Source organism: Mobula birostris, chromosome 31, assembly GCF_030028105.1.
Source record: "Mobula birostris isolate sMobBir1 chromosome 31, sMobBir1.hap1, whole genome shotgun sequence".
In the NCBI taxonomy this organism is placed as follows: domain Eukaryota; kingdom Metazoa; phylum Chordata; class Chondrichthyes; order Myliobatiformes; family Myliobatidae; genus Mobula; species Mobula birostris.
The window spans coordinates 38818445-38828831 of record NC_092400.1 but is presented as its reverse complement, the minus strand read 5'-3'; the positions used below and the strand labels follow the sequence as shown (position 1 = coordinate 38828831).

Here is a 10387-nt window from a genome sequence, read left to right as displayed (position 1 = left end):
AATCCCCGCGCCTACCCTGAGTTTATCAGAAACTGTTATACTCCAATTTTAAACGTGGGATTGTCACCGTGAAGTCAACCCGTTGACGAACGGCAGTGACAAAGAGGGGGAAGGCAGCAACTGCAAAGCGAGACGCCGCTGAAGGAGGAAGCGGAGAACATGAATTAATGAACCTCTATTAGGGTGCGGGGCGGTTCAGGGGAAGGAAGTTAGGTCCGGCCCAGACCTCAACCCGAACGCTTACCACCTTCCCTGTATTGAGTCTGTGCCAACGCTATTTACTTTCATAATAAGCGAACTTCAATCATAATATCTCACCATAACCTATATTTCTCATTCTCTCACTTCTTCGTGGAGAGCACGTGGCGTCAACTTGTCACCTTTGACCTCTCGGCGCTGCCCTCCCTTGAAACAGCCTGATTTACTATTTTACCACATACGTGCAAGTCAATGATGGTATTAATTAAAATACTAAAATATAAGTCATTATTATTTTAAAATTAATTTCAAAGGCGCAAGGCATTCTGGGTTAGCATCGCCACAGGTCCTGAACATTTATTTTAAAAATATTTTATTAAAAGGGGTTCGGAGTTCTTCTCGGTTAAATGTATTTCTCGCTGTTGATTTAATCAGAAAAGAAACTATATTGCTAGCTACTGGGAGAGCTGCAGCAAGGGGGTGGGCAACGTTCATCGCCATGACAACAGGGAAGCAACGGGTGAGTCCACCTAACTTGCTGGTCAGACAAAGGCCGGCCCTCGCGTTCTGTCCGGTTAAAAACTTTCAGGTCCGCCCACCACCGAATGGCTATTGGTTGTCTCAGCTGACAATCACCTGTAGCCGGGCTAGGTTGAGGCGCGGGCTTTGAGGGGGAGTGAGACGTTTCCTCCATCGTCATGGAACCAAGTAAGGGACAAGAGAGTGAGCCGGAGTCCTCTCCGAGGGAGCAGACTAAGGAGAATTCAGGTGTTGGTGGTACCCTGCGCCCCAGGGGTATCGGTAGCAGACTGCCCAACAGGCCGAGCAATCCTCCGAGCCGAGGCAGTGTGGACAACAAAGTAAGGAGATACAGCACTAGCACTGTGCTACACGCATTCTATACTGTCTCCAGAACAAGTGTTAAAGAAGATCTGGACTTTAATTATAAGGCTTGCATTTATAGAGCACCTACCTCCAGTTGCGGAAACAATGAACCTTGATCATAATAGCAAGGCTTTTATTTGTATAGCTCCTTTAGTATCTCCAGGAGCAGAGGCGATGAAGATGGTAAATCGATTTATTGTGGTTACAGTATAGTGGAAAATCTTTTCTGTATGCTATCCTTGCAGATCTTTCATCGAATCAGTACATCGAGGTAGTAAAAGGGAAAACAATCACAGACTGCAGAATAAAATATTACATTACAGAGAACGGAGGCAGGCAATAAGGTGCAAGACCATGATAACGTAGATTGTGAGGTAAAGAGTCCAGTTTTACTTCTGGACATAATTACAAATCTTGCGTTTGTATATCACCTTTGCAACCTCTAGAAACGGGGATAATGAAGGTTTTGACCATAATCGCAGCTTGAGTATCCATAGCAGCAGGGGCAATGGCAGTATTTACCATAATAGAAGGGTTTGTTTTTATATACTGTAGTACCTAGAATGGCTCTAGGAGCAGAGGTCATAAAGTTTGCATTTATACAGTGTAGCACCTTCATGTTTTCTGAGACCAGAGACAATAAATACCGGGGTAGTGGAGGTATAATTTGTACATTTGTGCTGATCACCGCATCCTTGACAAAGCTGTTCCACCGTGATCACGATCTGTTATGAGTCAACCTGATGCTTTCAGATCAGGTCATGCATAGCACATACCTCTGCCGCACTGTTCAGGTGTGTTTCTGGGGTACAGGGGCTAGCGACCCGTGTGCCTGTTATCGCTGAGCAGCAGTGAAACATCTGATTGGCCTATCAGAGTACTCTTTGGGAACTAGCTGACTTGATCAGCATTTCTGATCTGGCTATTGTTCACGATTGCACTGAATAAAAAAAAGTCCAAAGCAACTTGGTAGAGATCAAAACTATAAACGGTATTCCATAGTATTAGTGCCTTGTACATTTTCATTTAAAAACTTCATGCCCCTTGTAATAAAGGTCAGATTCCATTAATCTTATTAAATTTTGCTGTATCTGAATGAATTGTTTGTATTTCATGGACTTAAGCACACGGATCTGTTACACCATAAGATATAGGAGCAGAATTAGGCCATTTGGCCCATCGCGTTTGCTCTCTCATTTCATTATGGCTGATCCATTTTCCCTCTCAGCCCCAGTCTCCTGCCTTCTGCCCGTATCCCTTCATGCCCTGACCTATATTATCAATCTAATCAACCTCTACCTTAAATATACATAAAGACTTGTGGAGGAACTGCCTGTGGCAAACAAATTCCACAGATTCACCGCTCTCTGTCTGAAGAAATTCTTCCTCAACTGTGTCCAAAAAGGAGGCCTCTCTATTCTGAGGCCGTGTCTTTTGGTCTTAGATTCCCCCATAATAAGAAACATCCCCTCCGCATCCACTCTATTGATAAGTTTCAATGTCACCCTCATTCTTCTGAATTCCAGTGAATACAGGCCCAGAGCCATCAAATGCTCTTCATATGACAAGCCATTCAATCCCAGAATCATTTTCATGAACCTCCTTTGAACCCTCTCCAATGTCAGCATATCCGTTCTTAGATAAGGGGCCCAAAACTGCTCACAATATTCCCAAGTGACACCTCACCAGTGCTTTATAAAACCTTAACTTTACATATATCCCTGCTTTTATATTTTAGTCCTCTTGAAATAAGTGCTAACCTCGCTACTGACTCTACCTGCAAATTAACCTTTAGGGAATCCTGCATGAGGATTCTCAAGTCCCTTTGCACCTCAGGTTTTTGTCTTTCTTTTCAAATCTTTTTATTATTTTTATCCAAAATAAACACGAATACATCGAAGTAAACAACACTTACAATGTCTCAAGAAAAAAAATTATATAAAGATTGACAAAATTTTGTGATGAAAAAGAAACCCTACTAAGCAAGAAAAGTGGGAAAAAAGAAAAACCCCATTAGGTGTTCAACCCCAGAGCCATGCGTCATACATAAAGCTTCTAAAGATAAAAATCAAACCGCAGGCCAAAAAAAAGTACCAAAAATTTACAATTAGATCGTGGAGAATCCATCAATTAACTCAAATGATAATAACGAGCAAATGAACCCCATCTTTTCTCAAAATCAAACATAGGTTCAAAGGTTCGATTTCTAATTGTCTCCAAACTAAGACATAGCATCACTTGAGAGAACCATTGTGACAAAGTGGGAGCCGTTGTATCCTTCCACTTCAACAAAATGGCCCTCCTAGCTATCAAGCACCTCAGGTTCTTGAATTGTCTCTCAATTCAGAAGATAGACTATCCTTTTATTTCTTTTACCAAAGTGCATGACCATACACTTCCCAACACTGTATTCCATCTACAGCTTATTTCCCATTCTCCTAATCTAAGTCCTTCTGTGGCCTTTCTACTTCCCCAAAACTACCTGCCCCTCCACCTATCTTCATATCATCCGCAAACTTGGCCACAAAGTCATCAATTCCATCACCTAAGTCATTGACATGTAACGTAAAAAGAAGCAGTTCCAACACAGATCCCTGTAGAACACCACTAGTCACTGGCAGCTAGCCTGAAAAGGCTCCCTTTATTCCCACTCTTTGCCTCCTGCCAATCGGTCAATGCTTTATCCATGCTAATATCTTTCCCGTAGCATCACATTCTAACAGTCCAATATCTAATCTCTCTTTGATATTTTATGTATCGGAAGAAGCTTTTGGTATCCTCTTTAATATTGGCTAGCTTACCTTAGTATTTAATCTTTTCTTTCTTTATGAATTTTTTAGTTGCCTTCTGTTGGTTTTTAAAAGCTTCCCAGTCCTCTACCTGCCCACTATTTTTTGTTCTATTACATGTGCTGTCCTTGGCATTTTTGCTGGCTGTGACTTCTGTGGTCAGCCCCGGTTGTGTCATCCTGCCTTTAGAATACTTCGTCCACTTCAGGATGTACTGTATATGTCCTGTGCCTTCTGGATTGCTCCCAGAAATTTCAGCATTGCTGCTCTGCTGTCATCCCCGCCAGTGTTTGTTTCCAGTCAATTTTGGCCAGGATCTCTCTCATGCTTCTCTATTTACTACAAAACGGATACATCTGTGTTAGCTGCTCGTTCTCAAATTGCAGGGTGAATTCCATCATATTATGATTACTTGCCCCTAAGGATTCCTTAGGGATATGAGAGGGCATACAGGAGCTAGATATACCAGCTAGTTGGGTGGTGTCGCAGCAACAAACTTGCACTCACATCAGCAACACCAAAGAGCTGATTGTGGATGTCAGAAAGTGTAAGACGAGGGAACACAAACCAGTCCGCATAAAGGGACTAGAAGCAGAGAGAATGAGCACTTTCAAGTTCCTGGGTGTCAAGATCTCTGAGGATCTAACCTGGTCCCAACATATCGATGCAGCTATAAAGAATGCAAGACAGTGGCTATGTTTCACGAGTTTGAGGAGATTTGGTTTGTCACTTAAAACAGATGCAAAACTTCTATAGGTGTACTGTGGAGAGCATTCTGACAGTCAGCATCACTGACTAGTATGGAGGGGCTACTGCACAGGATTGAAAGAAGGTACAGAAAGTTGTAAAATTAGTCAGATCCATCATGGGTACTAGCCTCTGTAGTGTGATGAAAGAGGGTTACAAAAATACACATAGACTAAGATGTTAACTGTCCTGTGCTAGCACCAGTGGGATCAACAGTTGATCTGCCACCTGTCTTCAGGAGGGAGAGATAAGTAAGACAATGGAGCAGCATTTGGAAATGTTAATGAAGAGACGAGAGAGTTTAATGGAAGGAGACACCAGTCTGGGTATTGTCAAGACCGGCTCCTTTTGAACCCTGAACTGTTTGAAGTGTGATGGAAAGGCAATACCCCAGCAGGGGGATAAAAAGGGGCAGGTTCGCTAAGACAACACACACGACACCACGAGGTAACGAGACCCTGGAAGCGGTGCGCCCCCACAAGTCGGTGGGAGTTTTGGAGGTCTGTCACGGGACCAGCCATAGATGCACAGGGTGGAAAGATACGGTCGGCGGGAACCTGGTGTGTGTCCGCCCTTGCCTGGGTGCCGGGTTCACCACTGAAGAACGATCGTGTCTGGAATGGAGGGGTCACAGTCGGTGACCTCAGAAGACATTACCAAGGACTCGCCCGAAAGCTAACTGCGAGGAATATCGAAGGTCTGTGTGGAATCCATTTTGAATATTCATTCGCTTTTGCTCTCTCTCCTTTTCCCCGCCCAATGGCACAACAGTGATTACTGCGAACTGAATTGAACTCAATTGAACTGAACTTTGCGTCATTTGAAACTGGTCATTTACCCCTAGACTGCGATAGAGGTTGATTGATCCTATTATCCTAGTTCTGTGTACATGTGTGTTTATTCATTGCTAAACTGTTGCATTTATTTCCTTACTATTAGAGTACTGTGTTGCTTATTTCTTTAATAAAACTTTTTTAGTTCCAGTAATCCAGACTCCAACTGAGTGGTCCATTTCTGCTGGTTTGGCAATCCAGTTACGGGGTACGTAACAGTAATATCAAAGACATCTTCAAGGAGTGGTGCCTCAGAAAGACGGCGTCCATTATTAAGGACCCCCATCACCCAGGACATGCCCTCTCCTCATTGTTACTGTCAAGAAGGAGGTACAGAAGCCTGAAGGCACACACTCAACAATTCAGGAACAGCTTTTTCCCCTCTGCCATCCGATTTTTAAATGGACATTGATGCCATGAACACTACCTCACTTTTTAAATTATTTCTGTTTTAGAATTATTTTTTATTTACCTTTAAGATACATATATGTGCTTACTGTAATTCATGTATTTATTTTTGTCCAGTCATAGTAGTCATACTTTATTGATCCCGGGGGAAATTGGTTTTTGTTACAGTTGCACCATAAATAATTAAATAGTAATAAAACCATAAATAGTTAAATAGTAATATGTAAATTATGCCAGGAAGTAAGTCCAGGACCAGCCTATTGGCTCAGGGTGTCTGACCCTCCAAGGGAGGAGTTGTAAAGTTTGATGGCCACAGGCAGGAATGACTTCCTATGATGCTCCGTGTTGCATCTCGGTGGAATGAGTCTCTGGCTGAATGTACTCCTGTGCCCAACCAGTACATTATGTAGTGGATGGGAGACACTGTCCAAGATGGCATGCAACTTGGACAGCATCCTCTTTTCAGACACCACCGTCAGAGAGTCCAGTTCCATCCCCACAACATCACTGGCCTTACGAATCAGTTTGTTGATTCTGTTGGTGTCTGCTGCCCCAGCACACAACAGCAAACATGATCACACTGGCCACCACAGACTCATAGAACATCCTCAGCATCGTCTGGCAGATGTTAAAGGACCTCAGTCTCCTCAGGAAATAGAGATGGCTCTTACCCTTCTTGTAGACAGCCTCAGTGTTCTTTGTCCAGTCCAGTTTATTGTCAATTCGTATCCCCAGGTACTTGTAATCCTCCACCATGTCCACACTGACCCCCTGGATGGAAACAGGGGTCGCCGGTACCTTAGCTCTCCTCAGGTCTACCACCAGCTCCTTAGTCTTTTTCACATTAAACTGCAGATAATTCTGCTCACACCATGTGACAAAGTTTCCTACCGTAGCCCTGTACTCAGCCTCATCTCCCTTATATTATATATTGGTCTGAATTATCATGTATTACATTGTACTGCTGCCACTAAGTTAACAAATTTCACAACATATGCCGGTGATATTAAACCTGATTCTGATTCTGATTCTTTACCTTAAGCTCACTAACTAATTCCGGTTTATTGTACAACACCCAGTCCAGAACAGCTGATCTCCTAGTGTGCTCAACCATGAGCTGCTCTAAAAGGCCATCTCATAGGCATTCTAGGAAATCCTCCGCTTGGGATCCAGCACCAACCTGATTTTCCCAATCAACTTGCATACTGATATCCTTAACGATAATCGTAACAATGTCCTTTTGGCATGCATTTTGTATCTCCCATTGTAATCTGAAGACCACATCTTTACTACTGTTCTCTACCACACTTCTGTAGATTATATGGAGATTATATGGAGAATATATTGACAGGTTGCATTACGGCCTAATATGGAAACACCAATGTCCTTGAATTGAAAAACCTGCAAAAGGAAGTGGATATGGCCCAGTCCATCACAGGCAAAGCCCTCCCCACCGTTGAGCACATGGAGTGCTGTCACAGGAAAGCACAATCAATCATCAGGAACCCCCACCATCCAGGTCATGCTCTCTTATCACTGCTGCCATCAGGGGCAAGGTACAGGAGCCTCAGGACCCACACCACCTGATTCAGGAACAGTTATTACCGCTCAACTATCAGGCTCTTGAGAGTCAGTGGGGATAACTTCACTTGTCCCATCACTAATCTGGTCCCACAACCTCCAGACTCACTTTCAAGAGTGCTTGATGTTATGTTCTTGATATTTATTGCTTATTTATTTATTATTGTTACTACTTTTTTTCTTTTGTATTGGTACAGTTTGTTGTCTTGGCACATTGGTTGTTTGTCCATCCAGTTGGGTGTGGTCTTTCATTGATTCTATATGTATCCTAGATTTATTGAGTATGCCCAGAAGAGAACAAATCTCAGGGTTGCATTTGCTGACATAAAGGTATAAGTACTTTGATAATAAATTTACTTTGAACTTTGATTCTATAGTCCTTATTGGATTAAACAATGCTTTTTTTCACTTTCCTTTCATACGTACCCATATTATTTAATATTTGCCAACTTCTTGCTCACTCAATCTATTTCCCTCTTCAAAATCTTTGTGTCTTCCTCAATTTGCTAACCTACTTCTTTAGTTATCATCAAAAAATCTGCATTTGGCTTGTTCATCTGCTATTAATACATGTTGCAGGGTGGCAGTTGAGATCACAATATGGCCCATTTATTCTAACTCTGTTTTCTATAAATTAGCCAATCCTCTATCTCTCTATCTATGCTGATACATTATCATCAACCTATGTGCTTATGTGCTGCAGTTTTCCAGTCCTTTGGGACCTTTACAGAAAGAAAACAGAGTACGATATAGTTGTGAACTGTTGTAAATGTAGGAAAAATGGCAATGTATTTGTATGTAAAAAGCAATGCGATAATGGCCAGATAATTAGCTTCTAATCATGTTGATTGAAGTGTAAATGTACAGATGATATGAACATTTCGGGCACATTGCTATGCTCTTGGTTGCAAACCTATTATTTTCCCTCTAACCTATTTACTTCGTCTGCACATTAACTTGGCTCAATTCTCCTGTCACACATTTGGGGTAATTCAGTGGCCATTCCAATAGTGGTCAATTAATTTTACAGTAGTGGCCAAATACCTTCCAATAGTCACCAACTAATCTACAGTATCTATAATGGCCAACTAATCTTACAATAGTTTTACACCTTCCCAAGCAATGTCACAGCAGCACTACCCTTACACCAAATGATTGTCAGCATTTTTAGAAATATCTGGGGGTGTGTCAATATTTCTAGTGATGCACTGGAGTATGAAAATATGTACAGTCTGTCAATGTTTATGGTGATCTACAGGAGTGAGTCCCCAAAGATTATGCAGAGATCTTCATTTGTAGATGTCTCCCAATATTCTTGTGATCCCATGAGTATGTTATTTTTTGTAGACACCCCAAGGTGTCAATAAATTCAGATTTCCCAGTTGCATAGATCTGAAAAAAGTGTATTCCAATAATCTATAAGCAGTTTTAATAAAGCTACTTTGTCAACTTCACTCTAAAATTTAGAAAATTCCTTATTGAACACTGAATTAAAATGTAACAGGATTTGTGTTGTGTTTTCCTTTTGGACAGCTTCTACCCCACTAATATAAGACTATTAAAAAGTTTCCTAAAATCCACTCCTCATCTCACGTTCTATCTCATTATAACTTTGCACCTTATTGTTTAACTACACTGTACTTTTTCTATTGCTATTACAGTTTATTCTGCATTATTATTGTTTTACCTTATTGTCCATCAATGCACAACATATCGATGCAGCTATAAAGAACCGATCTGTATGCAAGATAAGCTTTTCACTGTGTCTTGGTACACTGTGCCAATAATAAACCAATTCAATACAATTCAATAGATAACTGATTTTTTTCTTCCTGAGGTTTTAATTTTCCTCTGCTGCACAACTGGTTTAAAAGTAAAATCATCTAAAACATAAATCTTGGAAGATAAAAGATAAGGGCGGCATGTTATTTTAACAATTAACGCAACACTTTACATGGACAGTGATCAGTGATTGGGGTTCAATTCCCTCCACTGTCTGGAAGGAGTTTGTATGTTCTCCCCATGACTACGTGGGTATCCGCCAGGTGTTCTGGTTTTCTCCTATATTCCAGAGACAAATGGATTTGGGTTAGTAAGTTGTGGGCATGATGTGTTGGAGCCAGAAGCATAGTAATACTTTTGGGCTTCCTCCAGCACATTCTCAGACTGTTGGCAGTTAACAGAAATGACACATTTGACTCTTATGTTTTGATGTAAACATGACAAATATAGCAAATCTTTATTTTTCCAACATTCTCATCATCTCCCAATCCTACCACCACTATATTCTACATTCTAGGAGACATTTGGAAGAAACCCGAGTGAGAATATGCAAATTCCACATAGACAGCATCAGGGGTCAGGATCAAATCCAGGTTGCTGGAGTTGTGAGGTAGCATTCTACTGGCTGTACAACCATGCCATCATATCTTCCAATTTTATGTTGACTTTTGATAGAGTACTAAGATCAGGAGATCCTCTGATGAATCCCCTGGCCAACACTTTCTTCCTTTAAATTTTGAGGTATGTTTTTGTTGTAGAGAATGGAAAACTTTGTTTTTAATTCCTTTGCAGGATATTGCATTGTTAAAGCACAGAATGAGGTTGCTTCGTCTTCATGTACTGTATTATTAACTCCTTTTAAAGCAAATGTTAATCCAGTTTGACTCCTTTCTTCCCATAACACTCCAAATTATTTCTTCGCAAACGCCAATGTGATTTTGTTTTGAAAGACCTTATTGATTCTGTCTCTACCACCTGTACATCACTTATTTTTTAAATCAATGACATAAAATATGTACCCACTGTTGTTGAACCTCACATTAATGGGACAGCTTCTGCTTTTTTATTCTATCTAAGCCAGCCATGACCTTACTAGCCTCGATTCAATCTCCTCTCAACGTTCTTTGCTCCAAGTAGAACAACCACAGCTTCTGCATTCAAGTT

At 41.2% G+C, this 10387-nt stretch overlaps 2 protein-coding genes across 6 annotated transcripts in view; one reads left to right on the top strand and one right to left on the bottom strand.

Moving 5' to 3' along the window:
- chek2 (checkpoint kinase 2) overlaps nt 1-373 on the bottom strand; it is a 96220-nt gene extending 95847 nt beyond the window's left edge. For 2 of the 5 annotated variants that reach the window (XR_011883675.1, XM_072247577.1), the window contains exon 1: nt 1-311. This exon is cut by the window's left edge and continues 352 nt beyond it. Coding sequence is in view for 1 of the 5 variants with exons in the window: in XM_072247579.1 (XP_072103680.1) it covers nt 319-321 (3 nt within the window). In the remaining 4 variants the exon portion in view is untranslated. The other 3 variants (XM_072247579.1, XM_072247576.1, XM_072247575.1) reach the window with 3 other exon arrangements.
- A 523-nt stretch (nt 374-896) lies between these two features.
- Nucleotides 897-10387, top strand: part of lrrc74b (leucine rich repeat containing 74B) — a 150942-nt gene continuing 141451 nt past the window's right edge. The window contains exon 1 of the mRNA XM_072247581.1: nt 897-1058. Within this exon, the coding sequence (XP_072103682.1) occupies nt 897-1058 (162 nt within the window). The remainder of the gene's footprint in view (nt 1059-10387) is intronic.